The 15,981-nt window shown below is 40.5% G+C and overlaps 1 protein-coding gene across 1 annotated transcript; it reads right to left on the bottom strand.

Moving 5' to 3' along the window:
* Positions 1-6,908: 6,908 nt before the first annotated feature.
* On the bottom strand, positions 6,909-14,691 carry slc47a3 (solute carrier family 47 member 3; the record flags this gene model as incomplete). The annotated part of the gene is made up of 16 exons (XM_080772919.1): positions 6,909-7,096; positions 7,363-7,381; positions 7,835-7,929; positions 8,258-8,390; positions 8,572-8,641; positions 10,315-10,390; positions 10,654-10,762; positions 10,883-10,950; positions 11,032-11,145; positions 11,731-11,828; positions 11,932-12,029; positions 12,375-12,419; positions 12,934-12,976; positions 13,114-13,262; positions 14,314-14,382; positions 14,593-14,691. 16 exons carry the CDS (start codon positions 14,689-14,691, stop codon positions 6,909-6,911), a joined length of 1,473 nt encoding a protein of 490 aa, XP_080629045.1.
* Positions 14,692-15,981: the final 1,290 nt, after the last annotated feature.

Consider the following 15,981-nt stretch of genomic DNA (forward strand, 5'->3'; position numbering starts at 1 on the left):
ACGCATGCATGAATTTCATTCAGGTGTGCTAAATGCATACTAATTAGGTGTATGAATGAAATGAGATCCATCTTCCCCCATGATCCCAATTATACTCAAGTGCAAAATAACCTTTTCTGCCTCTTGGTTGTCTTTCTTTTATGCAGTGTTCTGCATCTGCTTCAGGTAGCTACAGAACCATGCTGTTGTAATTTACATGTATTGAAGTGGATACCGTTGCCATACATGTGCGCTTTTGCCCAAGAACTGGAGTTTCTATGATTTAGGTTTGTGTCTACAGTATAATACACTACATGTGTGTTACACTGGTTTTAGCTGTGCTTTCAACCTCAAACCTCCTCATTTATCCTGCTAAAAGCTAAATAATATAGGTTTTGCATGCATGCACAATATGTGCAAAGGAAACAGTGACAATCCCTGTTGATGATCCCCACGTGTTCATGCATAACGCTTCTTCCAGCACCACTTAATGTAACCAAAAAGGAAAGCACAGATGTAAATAACCAGGCGTTGGCTACTGCAGATTCACTGCAATGCATGCGCACATGTTTATTGTGCATGCATGCATGCACTATAAGTATAAATTCAGATTTGAATGACACGGATTTGACCTACTTAACTCCAAGATTCATCCCGAAAAGTAGTCTGTAGTAATCCACACCAGAACACAATCGCAACCAAAATGTATTTCTTCACCTCCATGTATTTGTGACTGGATTAATAGAGCCCTTTCTCCCCCTTCAGGCTGGTTTGTAGAATCACTACATGAAACCGGCTATCCTCATACTGGGCATATCAGACACATATAATCAATTCTAAATGATAGAACTCTGACATTCCAGGAAGATCATAGAGTCTATGGTCTTCCTGGAATGTCAGAACACTATGACATAGACCATCTCAGTTGATTAATGTATATCTGGTGTAGAGTCTTTAAATTAATACATTTTTATATGGCCGGGTCGGGCCGGGCCGGGTCATACCAAAGACTCTAAAAATGGGACCCAATGCCTCCCTGCTTGACACTCAGAATCAATCAATCAATCAATCAATCAATCAATCAATCAATCAATCAATCAAACTTTATTTATATAGCACATTTCCAACAGCCAAAGGCCGACCAAAGTGCTGAACAAGAAAAAATACAACATGACATGGAAGGCAAGAAAATAGAAACAATAAAATATTTACGTACATAAGTAAATATTTTATTATCATATATGGTTATGCGACATACTAGCGTCATGTCCAGGGGGTGTACTTGTACATCAAGCTTCCTCACGCTACAGAAACAGGAGATAGGCTCCTGCCCTATGGGCCTCATGGCTCGGCAAGGCTACTTACTTACTTTACTTACATATTTATATATTTGCATTTATAAAAAAAAAGTTGTTTTAAACGTAGATCATTTATTATATTAGAGAGATTTTGTCATAACTATAACCAGAGAGAACAGAAGCGAAAACTCATCAGACAAGTAATACACTGTGTGTTGGGTAGTGTTGTAGTCGAGACCACCTAAAGCGAGACCAAGACAAGACCAAGACCTAGGAGGGTCGAGACCAAGACCAAGACCAATAGCGATGCGAGCCTATGGGGCCGAGACCAAGACCAAGACCAAGACCTGGAGGGTCGAGACCGAGACCAAGACCAAGACCGCTGCTAGCCTAGGGGGCCGAGACCAAGACCAAGACCAAGACCTGGAGGGTCGAGACCGAGACCAAGACCAATAGCGATGCGAGCCTATGGGGCCGAGACCAAGACCAAGACCAAGACCTGGAGGGTCGAGACCAAGACCAAGACCAAGACCGATGCGAGCCTAGGGGGCAGAGACCAAGACCTAGGAGGGTCGAGACCGAGACTGCCGCGAGGCGAGACCGAGTCAAGACCAAGACTATTTTTCCCTCTTCCTGACGTCTCAGAGTATGATTTTCCACAAAACTTGCACTTTGCACTGTGCTTTTTCCCCCCATTATCCTTGAAAATGTAATTTTTGTGTTCCACAAAGCCAAACCTTATAACAGCTGAATTAGCCGACATCTTATTGACCAGTACATTTGTTGTTCCCCCAAATTAAACCATGTGCATTGCGCATGCACTGAATTAACCTGTGAACTGTGACCTCACCTGTCACACTGTCCGTCACTGTCAGTTTGACAGTTTCCGACCAAAACCTTTCAGATTAATGGCTATGGGCTATGGCTCACCTTCAAATTAAAACAATAGTTTATTAGTTGGTTTTGGTTGCTGCTGTTTGAGCCTTTTAGTAAATAAATCGGTAGTGAACCAACAATGTCAATGAGGCATGCATGCACGTTATACAACAAAGGATTGTTTTTATGATCGTTTTTATTATAGCCTGACAAGACATGATCACATAAGGTGGACGATGGATGGATTTTAGTTTACTTTAGGTATAGATGTAACGTCAGGTAGGTGGTGGTTCTTTACTCTTCTCATGATGAAACTAAACCGAGGCGATGCTTCATAGTTCATACATATGTCGCGGTCGCGCTGCACGGCTGCAGTGCAACGCGTTGTGATAGTTGTAGATTGGCTATTTTCAGATCAGTATTCAGATCACCGCTCAACCTCGTTTATTAAAACGACTACAGGCTACAAGTTACAACTTACAACACAAAAAGAAAGCTTGCAGTCTTGCACTGTTGGTAGAATATATTGAAATGAAAATGCCAGGCTGTATGCCGGGCGCTGCATGCGTATTGCCGTCAATGCCGTGCGTAACTCTCCGCCTCCCGGCCGACACTTTTTTTATTTAAGCCCATTGCCTGAGGCTGATATAATTTCATGATAGAATGATCATAATAACATCAACATGTGCTCTTCTTTGGACCTGTATGAACGTCATGCAGCGCTGTTCTCCTTAACAGCTGTCTTTAATTCATTAATGTGAATGGGCTCCTCTCACGCTCTCAGTCCTTGCGATCGGGTTGATATAATAGAACGTTTTGCATCTCGTCTCGAGTGGTCTCGGTGGGGGAAGAGACCCGAGACAATAAGTCCGAGACCAAGACAAGACCAAGACAAATGAGGCGCGAGACCGAGACGAGACCACAAGACAAAAAAGGCGAGAAGCGCGAGACCGAGACAAGACCAAGACAAATGAGAGGCGAGACCGAGACGAGACCACAAGACAAAAAAAGGCGAGAAGCGCGAGACCGAGACAAGACCAAGACAAATGAGGCGCGAGACCGAGACGAGACCACAAGACAAAAAAAGGCGAGAAGCGCGAGACCGAGACAAGACCGAGACCACGAAAATTTGGTCTCGAGACCGGTCTCGAGACGAGACCAGGTGGTCTCGACTACAACACTAGTGTTGGGTGCACGGTTCTGGCATGAATAGTCTTTAAGAAAGGATTACTAGAACTCACGATCCTTTCAGGATTCCTGTTTGTTCAAGTCATACAGGCAGTAGCAGATCAAAGGCCTTCCTCAGCTTAAGTGTGAGAAAGAATAAACAGAAACCTAATGGATCAAAGTGAGACCTTCATTATAATTACATATATAAGGAACTATACAACATGTATTTTAAATTTGTTTTTAATATCTAATGCGCAAAGAATTGTGTAAATATTGCTGCCCAAGGTCTACTTTCTGTTCATTATGATCTATTGTTTGCAGATCTATTGTTTGCAGAGATCTATGTTTGGCATAAAGATCTTCACATACAGTACAGTACATCTGAGACAAAGAAGAAAGACAAAGCCTGTCAGGACTATCAAAACCAATCTAGTGTAATATAATGCTAAGGCGGCACATCATACATAAAAACATAATATTACATTAAAAACATAAGTAAACTGCAGCTGGAGTACGGTAAATCAATATCGCTACAAGGCTGACCTTGACACTTCTGGAGTGTCTAGCCACCACCTATAACCCCCACTGGGTCAATATAGTCTTCAGTTAATTTCGTATTATTTTAAAAGTAGGCTAACTATAGTGAAATTTCGATAGTGGATTTATTAGGCGCCCGTGTCTCTTTATTCCAGCAGCCAAAATGAAGAGCATCCCAGCCATGGCCAGACCCCTACGCAGGCCCGGATTGGACAGTCTGGCATTTCTGGGAGATGCCAGAAGGGCTGCATGGGCAGTCATGGGGCCGGGGCTGAGCCAAAATAATAAGAGAAGGTATTACAAAAAGACATAGTATAGTGTATTTGAGCCGGTGAAGACCACAGATGCCAGGGCCGATTTTTCTGTGCAGTCCGTGCCTGCCCCTACGGCCTACGTAACACCAGATCTCTGTAGCTGTTTGACTCCACCGCTGTTAGGACAGCTGATCTGTTCCCAACATCAGCCAGCTCCTCTGTATCTGTGGATCCCTCACAGGGCTCCATATCTTCTAACAGGCCCCCTTTAGAGACATGTCAGTAAATGTCAGGACAAATGTGGAGTCTCAAAGGATTGGGAATGATTTACTATATTCTCAAACTATACTCTTGATTATTAGAACATGAACAAAAATGCTTGAGCCACACAGATCTCTAGCAGACTTAACAGGTAATATAGTCAAAACTTGATTAGATTACAGGTATTGCAGTGCTCCCGAGAACAAAGGCCACTCGCCATAATCACTTGATTGAAGTTAATATGTAACAGAAGATGTAATTTCACTGCAGTTTTCTATCCTACAGTGCACTAGTTTTCTGTTTTTTCTGGGTTAGGGGTAAGATGAAATGATAATACACCTATGCATTACTCAATACTCACTCATCATATGTAAAGTCATAGGCAATTATGGTCCTTTAGGCTCCAAATGACAACTGCTAAGCACACAGAGACTGACCCTGGGAATGAGATAATGGAGTCGCACAATAACATTATAATCCTGATTAGACCTAAAAGAGCTTCATTAAAAAAGATAATAATAATCTAATGTCATCTGTAAAATAATATTTTAATAGGTTAACATATATAATTGTCATTGGTTAGAATGTGTAATAACCTGCACAGAGTAATGTCATTTATTATATATATGATATATGATAACTTGGCCTGCTCTGTATTTCCTGCCCCCAGGGCATTGCCTATCCTTACACTGCCTGCCACACTGAACCCTAGAGGAAACTACAAACAAGATCCTTGCATTAACTTACAAATTCATTACATGCATAAACATATGGTTCATTTTATTTCATGAGTCTAGAATCCATAACAGATGGATTTACGTATATTTTTTACTCGCCACATAATGCAACATTCGCCAGTTGGAACACAACTGACTGAGCTCCGAGTTCCACCTCGCTAATTAGGCCTGACCAAGAGAAGGAATATAAGACGATGCTTATTTACGCCAATACATTTTTATTTATTTATTTATTTTCAAACATAATAAGATGTACTCCTGCTTTCTTACCTGCCAGAAGGCCTCCAAGTCCACCATTCCACACAATACATGAGCATGCTGGGAATGGCCAGGTGGATGAACTCTGCTCAGTCCTGCAGGCACTTTTTAGACCAGCCTAGATAATCAATTGGTCAATATTAACCACTTGAGGTTATTGAGGCATCCCTATTCTGCAGGGGGAACAATCACCATTAAAAAAAAACCAATCTACTGCATGCTCACAAAGCATCAAGCGTGTCTGCCGTGTCGACTTGTGTGTCATAATTTATATATAGATCAGTTATTTTGGCGAAAGAGATTTGGTGTAGTTCGAAAGAAGAGCACACCGAGTACAGTGTAACTCCAAATAGTATTGATGTGTCATACATGGAATCACCATAAAAGAGAGAAAGAACAGTTCCTAATGCATTATGGGTGCCAATTAAGTGCTTGTGCAGGAATATTACCACCAGCCCACGTAAAACATCTCAGAGAAAGCAAGCTCTCACCTTACATAAACAATACAGGGAAATGTTGTGTCCTTATAATAGTACAATAGGATTGACACTACATCAAATATCAAAGATGTTAGCCTGTAATTAAGTTAGTACAAAGATTATTAAATTATGCAAATGTTGTTCTTACCATCCCAGGTGTTCTTATTAAGTCCTTTCCACATAATATATGCATATAGTAATAGTGCCAAGGAGAACTGGGAGACAGTGTTGGCAACAGCAGACCCTCTGTTAATGATATTTCATAACACTAAATAGGCCATTGTAACCATCACCAAAAATTAACAATAAAACACATTTATTTTATTTTATTTGCATTACTGTAAACCGGCCTGCTCAACCCATTGTGCGTATAGTGTTTGAACAATAAATTATTGACATCAGAGCGTAAAGAAGGAAAGTCAGAATCTAATGCAGATAAGGGAGTGTGAAGTAGTACCAAAATGAATTGGGTTGTGCACTCTTTTTGGATTAACAATGGTGAAAAACTGTATTAGGTTTGATTGACACTTTAATGGTCGGAGTGTGTGGGTGGCCTCCAGCAAGTAGTCCTAATGGCACTCACCTGACACTAATGTAAAGGCAACTTGAGCACTCATTTGGAAGTGCGTGCTTTTAATGTGTGCGGCAAGTTTCTATCTCCCAGGCTTAGCCTCATGCCAGTTGATCAATGTATTGGGGATTGCTATAAGCCGCAACACTACCAACTGTAAGACAGGTCCCTAGGTATTTTATTAGCACAACTTAGGCTAACACAACTTAGGCTACCTCACTGAGAATGTGGCTCAATACAAGAGTGATATGATATTGTGTTACTAAACAGTAACAAATTAATTGTTTTATAATGATAATAAACAAAAGATTGGTGATAAAGCCTTTCCCAAGGCTCTCTGCTCTGTAGATGTACTCTGTTGGCTGGTCACAGTCACATGCAGGCTGCAGCAACCGTTTGCATCACAGTCTGTGCCGCTGATGCACTCTCCTGACTTCAGTGGTTCTAGCTGAGAACAACTGTATCATATCTATGCTCATCTAATCAAGTTAGACTACTATGTTGGTGATGATTCCAGCAGCCAAAATGAAGAGCATCCCAGCCAGGGCCAGACCCCTACGCAACACCAGAGCTCTGTAGTCCATCACTGTTATGACAGCTGATCTGTTCCCAACATCAGCCAGTTCCTTTGTATCTGTGTGTCCCTCGCAGGGCCCCGTATCTTCCAAATTACTCCCTGCAGGGGAGACATGTCAGTTAGATATAAGTCATACATGTTCAGTAGATACTTTTCAAATAATTGAGAAGGATTTCTACTCAAATGTTCTACTCTTGGACTTTCAGAACATGAGCAAAGACTCTTTAGCCCAGAGGTTCCCAACCACTGGTACGTGTACCACTGGTGGTACTTGAGCCCCCCTCTGGTGGTACAGAGTGTTGCCGAAAAAAGGCAAAAGTGGAATGAAATATTTATATGACTACAGGTAGTTCTTCTGACCAAACAATTGGCTATCCAGCCGTGCTGAAATGGGCATGACAGCACACCGTTAAGAAGATTTGAGAACGGATTAATCACATAAAAAATATCATCAGTTGTGCTGATTAGTGATTAGACAGAGTTTTGTCAGAGCAGCAGCATTATTGGCTTAGGAATGGAACAAAAAGGGCAGGTATACGCTTCTGTATTTTAACATCAGTTATTATGGTGGTACATGGAAAGCCAAATATTTTCATAGGTGGTGTATAAAAAGGTTGGGAACCAATGCTTTAGCCCACAGATCTCTCACACAGACATGATGACAGGTGGAGTAAGGTAAATATTAAATCTTGAGAATGTCTCTTACCCTGCATGTCTGTAGAGCTCCCATGCACTCCGGCTCTCATTAGTGCCTGGGAGGAAATTTCTTATTACATTCCCAGAAAGGTTAGATCAAGACAATTTGACAATCAGACAATTATAAATCTGCCTACTCACCTCTGTCGTGGCTTTCTTCCAGTTCATTTTGGTCAGATAAACCATTAGGCCGGTGGACTGAAGGAAAATGCCGGTAAACATACCTGTCCACAGACCTGGAGAGGCACAAAGGCCATTTAATGGGCCAAATTCACAACGGCGTTTACGATGATAACATGACGTGACGCTAGCGGAAAGGCATTTACGTGGATTTCCCACATTAATTTGGAATTCATGGAAATGTTTATCTATGCCAGTCAACTATTGAAGATATCTCGCCAATATTTGTTGGTTGGTGCACTGGTATGATCGATATGCCTGAAATTTGTCCAGTGAAAAAGGTTCTGTGGTGCAAAAACTAAGCGCGTTAAATCTCGTAATTTTTTTCTGTAATTAATGAATCAAAATGAATCAGATAAAGTCCCAGCCCTATATTCTTCTTACCTTTGATTCCTAATTTGGCAGCAAACATTAGAGGCACGCCAATAGGAAAGGCCACACCATAATAACCAACCACGTTAAAGATGGCTCCAATCTTCTGCTTCCCAGCTCCTCTGATAACACCTGACATGGCACACTAGACAAGCCAACAGAACAAAGACATGGCTGGACTGCATGGACTTCCAGTCAAAAGGGTGTCTTGTATTCTTACTGACAGTATAAGCCATTAGAAATGTTTACATGATTACAAGTAGTTCACAGGCACTGTAGTCTGTATCATGTTGTCAAGGTGAAATACAGTGGCAAGAGATACTTACTGATATTGCATCTAGCAGGAGGAATGGTGCGTAGAAAGCCATAACTTCAGCAACTCGTTCTCTAATTTGTCTGTTGGAAAGGAAAAAGGAAATTCCATTTTAAACCTGACAGACTGTTAAATCAAAATAACATACCGGTACATGCTGCTGTATATAGGCAGTATTATTATTATTATTATTATTATTATTAATAATATATTGTACACACAAAGGAAATCACTGATTCAGCCGATGTTAACAGAGCTACACCTCGATCAGCATCAGTACCCAATATTGGCTGAATTCTTAGACCCCCACTCTCTCTCTCTCCTCCTCTCCCTATTCCTCTGTCCCCCACTCTCTCTCTCCTCCTCTCCCTATTCCTCTGTCCCTCTGTCTCTCTCTCCTCCTATCCCTATTCCTCTGTCCCTCTGTCTCTCTCTCCTCCTCTCCCTATAGAGCGCCGCAGTCCCTCCCCCTTTCAGAAAAACGAGTGGCCCAGGAAATGAAAACCCAATGCATTCTCCCATCGGCACTTCTAATATAATTTATTTAAAGACGGTTACGCCGCGGACAAAGCCAACTCGGATCGTGACAAATCATGACAATGAACACAATGTTTTGGGCCGATCAAATAATTTATAAGACGAAAAACAAAACAAATAGTGTTGTCTCCTGACTTTCTTTTCTTCTTTCTAATGATTTGATCGGCCCAAAACATTGTGTTCATTGTCATGATTTGTCACGATCCGAGTTGGCTTTGTCCACGGCGTAACCGTCTTTAAATAAATTATATTAGAAGTGCCGATGGGAGAATGCACATGTGTTTTCATTTCCTGGGCCACTCGTTTTTCTGAAAGGGGGAGGGACTGCGGCGCTCTATTCCTCTGTCCCTCTGTCTCTCTCTCCTCCTCTCCCTATTCCTCTGTCCCTCTGTCTCTCTCTCCTCCTATCCCTATTCCTCTGTCCCTCTGTCTCTCTCTCCTCCTCTCCCTATTCCTCTGTCCCTCTGTCTCTCTCTCCTCCTCTCCCTATTCCTCTGTCCCTCTGTCTCTCTCTCTTGCTGATAGAGATCTGGTCTGATGTCACACACATCGTCCCTCGCTCTCTACCTTCCTCTCTATTTCTTTCTCTTCCACTTATCTTTGTCCAGACAAACAACCTATACCGATATTGCCAAGAGAAAACCTCATAGACAAGATATTTTCCAATGAAAATAAACCCCTTTCTGGCCAAAAAGTTCATTTTATATGTGTGGTGGGGGTCTCAGAGTGCGCAAAGAAAAGTACGCTTTCTAATTACACAAGCCGCCTTTGCATTTCATGTGACGACAGGAAGAGAACAGTCCCATGACCAGAGCTACTGTAGGTTGCTCCAGTGCCTTCCTTTCTACTTCTGTTGCCATTGTCCTGCTCCTGTGATGCAGTGGACATGCCAAACTTTACCTATAGGCCTAGTTGATGCATTTGAGTGTTGAGTGATTTATCACTTGATAAACAAAAATCATCACAAAAACTGTTAAAAGTCAAACCTTGGTTACATTACAGGTATTGTACAGTGCAAAGGCCACTCATCACTTGATTGAAGTTAATATGTAAAGGAAGACAGTTCATGATTTTCTATCGTACAGTCAGTCACTGTCAAGTGTCAATGTAATTCAAACACACTAAGACTGCACTGTTTTCAGTAGGTTTATTCTGAGTCAAGGGTAAGCAGAAATCATAATACGCCTGCAATGAGCACACAACATTACTCAATACTCACTCATCATATGTAAAGACATAGGCGATATGGTCCTTCAGACTCCCAAAGAATACTGATAAGCACAAAGAGATTGACCCTGGGAATGAGATAATGGAGTCGCACAATTACATTAATTAATCCTGCCAGGACTGTAAAGACCAATTGTTATAATCAAGTAATTAATATCATCAAATCATTGTTAAATTAATCTGTAATAAAAAAAGAGCTTCATTACAAAAAAAGATATCAATTCTCTTCCAAAGAAGTAAATAATGATTTTCACATAATGTTGTTCACAACGAAATTTGAATATGATAACTAAACATCAATTTCTGGACATTGGTTAGAATGTGTAATAACCTGCACAGAGTAATGTCATTTTGGCAGATAACTTGGCCTGCTCTGTATTTCCTGCCCCCAGGGCATTGCCTATCCTTACACTGCCTGCCACACTGAACCCTAGAGGAAACTACAAACAAGAACTTACAATTGCATTACATACATAAACATATGGTTCATTTTATTTCATGATTCTAGAATTGCTGTCCATAACAGATGGATTTATATACTTGTTCATGTAATAACTCACCACATATGCAGCATTTGCCAGTTGGAACACAACTGACTGAGCTCCGAGTTCCACCTCGCTAATTAGGCCTGACCAAGAGAAGGAATATAAGACCACTTATTTGCACCAATACATTTTTAGAAACATAATAAGATGTCCTGCTTCCTTACCTGCCAGAAGGCCTCCAATCTCATAAGTCCACCATTCCACACACAGCATGAGCATGCTGGGAATGGCCAGGCGGATGAATGCTCCCCAGTCCTGCAGGCACTCTTTAGACCAGCCTAGATAATCAATTAGTCAATTAGTTTATTTATTAACCACTTGAGGTAGGAACAATCGCCAATCTCCAAGCTTACAACGCATCACAACCCAACACATTGTGAGCTTGTAGATCGGCTATTTTGGCCAAAGAGTTTTGGTGTATGTGTACATCGAACAAAGAGCACACCTTCACACTGATAGCACAGATTAGCTGCACACACACAGACACACAGAAAGACAGACAGATGAACAGATGGACAGGAGTGAAAACTGTAGTCTACACAGCCTGGTGGAGACAATAATAAAATGTAGTTCAGCTATATGTATTATACAAGCCACTGTACTAGTCTATTGTCTACCCTAAGCCATTCCAAACTATCAAAGTGAACAGGGGTAAGGTGAGTGCTAGGATTAATGCCATGCAATAGTCTGAGCAGTTTGTTTTGACTTTGTGGTGTCATGGTACCATGGCATGAGGTGGTACCATGAGTGAGGCGTCTTCTTATAATAGTACAATAGAATTGACAATACATCTAATATTAAAGATGTAACCCTGTTATTAATGTAGTACTAAAATCATGCCACTCTGCAAATGTGGTACTTACCATCCCAGGTGGTCTTATGAAGTCCCTTCCATATAATATATGCATATAGTAATAGTGCCAAGGAGAACTGGGAGACAGTGTTGGCAACAGCAGACCCTCTGTTAATGATATTTCATAACATTAAATAGGCCACATGTAGCCATCACCAATAAATATGAGGAAAAATACGAGAGTGGTGATCATGTACAAAGTGATACTCACACTACTCCCAGTTTGAGTTCATATAGAAAGATGTAATTGATGAGAGCATTCAGAAGATTAACCACAACTCCTGTGATAACCTCTGGCCATATGATGCCCTGAAAAAAGGGATATACAACTCAGTTGAACCAATATCCCAATACCCTGGACAGAGCAAAACGTACACAGCAAAATCCAAAGTATTCCTTTAAATCGGGGTCAACAAATTAGCCTGAATGTTCAGACAAGAGTTGTTGGATTGAATTGAACAGTTCTAGGCTGTTCAGTGTTCATCTATATCACATCATCACATCACATCACATCACATGGTATACAATAGGATCTTCTTTCTGGTATCTGGATGTACAGAGATTTTGTCAACCTTAATCATGAATTACATTATGTAAAGCTTAAAACCAGTGAGTGCATTTTAATATACAGAATGATATACGGTAACTACTTACCTGATTCTGTAGATATTTTGTCTCCAGGGCATAAAGAAATGTGGCCTGTAAAAAGTCTCAATAATAAATGCACTTGTTTAACTGGGTGTGTGCTCAAGGTCAACTTTATTGTACCCAAAGGTACATTTGTATTGCAGGGAGGAAATAATGTGTCTGCTGTGACATACAGTAGGGTTGGGCAATATGTTGATATTACATATCATATAATGATATGAGAATAGACTTTCTGAACATATCTGGATGTTTTGGCTATTATATTATTTGCCTTTACCTACTTAGTTATTATTTAGACATTATGGATGATTATCTATCAAAACATCACATCCGTGTGAAGTGTGGAGCGCTCTTATCATCATACATCATCATACATCATCTCATTCCGGCCAATCACAATTTGAGCCATTTTAATGGTTGTGTAGGACAAAGTTTGTGCACACTGTACACACACCAAAAGCTGGACAAAGAAGGGAATAGCACGCCTCAAAAATATAATTGTGTAAATATTGTTGCTCAGGTCTACTGCGATCATTTCTGTTAGCACACATGCAAGGATACTCACAGGTAGTGCTGGCATAAAGATCTTCACATACATCTGAGACACCCTAAGAAAGACAAAGCCTGTCAGGAGTCATGACCAATCTAGTATAATATAAGACACATCATACATAAAAACACAATGTTATATTAAAAACATAAGTAAACTTCAGCTGGAGTATATCAATATCTCTACAAGGCTGACCTTGCCACTTCTGGAGTCTGTTTGACAGCCAAGAGAATAGACTCTGTATTTATTAGAACAGCCCAGCAAGGAAAACATGCCAGCATCAGAATCAGTATAGCCTTCTGCAGAATGACACCAACTCTCAGGAGATTACCACTCCCATAGGTCTACAGGCACAGAAAAATAGATATTGATTAAAGATGGAGTGCCACAATTCTTGTATTTTTCCAGTTTTTCATGTGTCTATGAGGTGACAGTACTTCATTCAACACCCTGGAGTCGTTTTTATGTGCAATGGTGTATTAACTTTGTATTTAGGGTTTCTTCCTGGAGGCTGAACCATTGACAGTCAAACGGGCCAATGAAATAAACAGTAATATATAGTGACATCACACTATCAGCCCCTCCCTTATCATACAACTACATGGGTGCGGCTTCAGTTCAGGTGGATTACCACCCATCACCACTCACCAGGCAAACTAGGCATACTTATTGAACTGGTGGGCGTGTCCACATAAAAGCATGATTTTAACAAATACTGTACACTTTTTGGAAAAAGTTCTTCCTCCTTATATAATACCTGATGATCGTGTGTGTGTGTGTGTGTGTGTGTGTGTGTGTGTGTGTGTGTGTGTGTGTGTGTGTGTGTGTGTGTGTCTGTTTATTTTTATTTATTTTATTTTATTTTAGTTAACATTTATTTAACTAGCAAAAACACATTGAGACTGAGTCTCTTTTGCAAGTGGGAACTGGTCAAGAGGCAGAAACAAAATTACACTTCAATGCTACATCGTATATGTCAAATTACACAACAGCCAAATACATCCATGACATACCTCAAGAAACGTATACAAATCTCCAACAATGGTACACTAACAGTAACCGGGCGCAAGGAATTGTGCACAGAGCAAATACACAATGTACATTATAAACAGGATAATATGATGTATGTGTGTGTGTGTGTGTGTGTGTGTGTGTGTGTGTGTGTGTGTGTGTGTGTGTGTGTGTGTGTGTGTGTGTGTGTGTGTGTGTGTGTGTGTGTGTGTGTGTGTGTGTGTGTGTGTGTGTGTGTGTGTGTGTGTGTGTGTGTGTGTGTGTGTGTGTGTGTGTGTGTGTGTGTGTGTGTGTGTGTGTGTGTGTGCGTGCGTGCGTGCGTGTGTGCGTGCGTGCGTGTGTGTGCGAGTGTGTGTGTGTGTGTATAGAAGTGAGTGTTCTTACCTGAGATATTAATGTATCACATGCTAATGCTAAACCAACTCCAATCGATACACCTGTAACATTAATAACCTGGTGAAAGGAAGCAATGGTTATTTTCATTTGTTAATTGATATATAAGTCTTGTTGTGTAGGATATCTAGTTTTTATGTGCTGTGCACACAATCCATGAAGCTGTGTTTTTAAGAGCTGCATGTGACAAATAACGGGTTGAATGAAATTGAATTGAATATCTCTTGAAATAATAATAATAATCTTAAGAAGGTTAACAGTACTACTTACAGCTATAGCCAGACTCACTCCTGCCAGCTCTGTCTTCCCCAAATGGCCACAGAACACAGTACTGACGAAACTCACAGAAAACATCATAAGCTGGGCCATAAACTTAATGAGAAAAGACAATTAGCTTGATCTGCTTCTTCAGACCCCATATCTTGCACTTTCAATATAGACCGGCTATATGCCTATAGTAAATCCGTTAGTTTCATGCATGCAGATCACAGGTCAGTGTATATTATTGTAATTAAAGGAAGGGCATGATTTTCTTTTGTAAAAAATCACACCATCATAGATCATGCTTTGCACCCTGCTTGTTTGCACATTGCCGTTTGCACAGTACTGATATAAGGACATTTTAATAGTTAATTGTTTTATTTGGTTAAGATTTTAGTTAGTTAGTTTTATTTAGGATTTTAGGCTTAGGGCGTTTTTAATATTAACTCTGCATTTTCTATTGGCCATTTTAGAGTGCCCACTGTATTAGGACAATACAATTACTTTTGTAACCCCCCCCTTTAAATACATTTGGTAAGCACACTCATTCATATAGTTGTACAGAACTGGGAGGAGAGTGAACATAAACATTTACATAATTATTGTACTTTTGTTTTTAGTTTTTTTTTCTCCATTAACTCTCCCCACTCAGTGTTCCATTTCAACAACAAAAAATCACAGTAAATCATGTGCCATCCCCCCTCAACCGAGCGGTAATAATAATAAGTCGTTTTCTGTCTATTCTACTTACCGCTGGAAAGGCCAATTTTGCAAGTTCAATTAATTCTGTCTTGGCACCAACAGGAATCTTTTGACGAATTTGTCTCAAACAACCTCCACAAATACTTGATTTGACAGATGAACTGTCAATCCCATTTACTGTAGGATTCTCCATAATTTCCATAACTGCTACCTATAGCTGGCGAAGCTGGCAAATGGCAATGATGACCGTACAATGTTTAACTTAAGTGTTAAATATTGACGTGGGAGCCAAAGTGCAGTTGCATGGAATGCACGCCCACCACACAGAAGACGTGCACTGCGCACACTCTTGCTCATTGGTCAAATAATAACGTTTTAAATATCAGATTCAGTCAGATTCTTCACAAAATAAAAATCATTGCAATAGGTCTTAAAATGAAATAAACCCCAAATTCTTAGTGCAAGGCAGGTTGCGTGTAGATCAGCTATTTTCAAATAGTCTATAGGCTATTTGAAGCCTTGGCTTGAATACATGCATTGTGTAGGCCAGGGGTATAGGCAACCTTATAGGCACGGGTGGCACAGTGAAGGGTGGACTACTGGCACACTGGCATAAGTGTGAGACAGTGAGAGAGAGGATTTTTCTTTTTAAAATAAAATAAAATTAAGCTCTCTCAAATGCATGCACATCATGTA

The sequence above is a fragment of the Protomyctophum bolini genome, assembly GCF_963924005.1.
Source record: "Protomyctophum bolini genome assembly, chromosome: 9".
NCBI lineage: Eukaryota > Metazoa > Chordata > Actinopteri > Myctophiformes > Myctophidae > Protomyctophum > Protomyctophum bolini.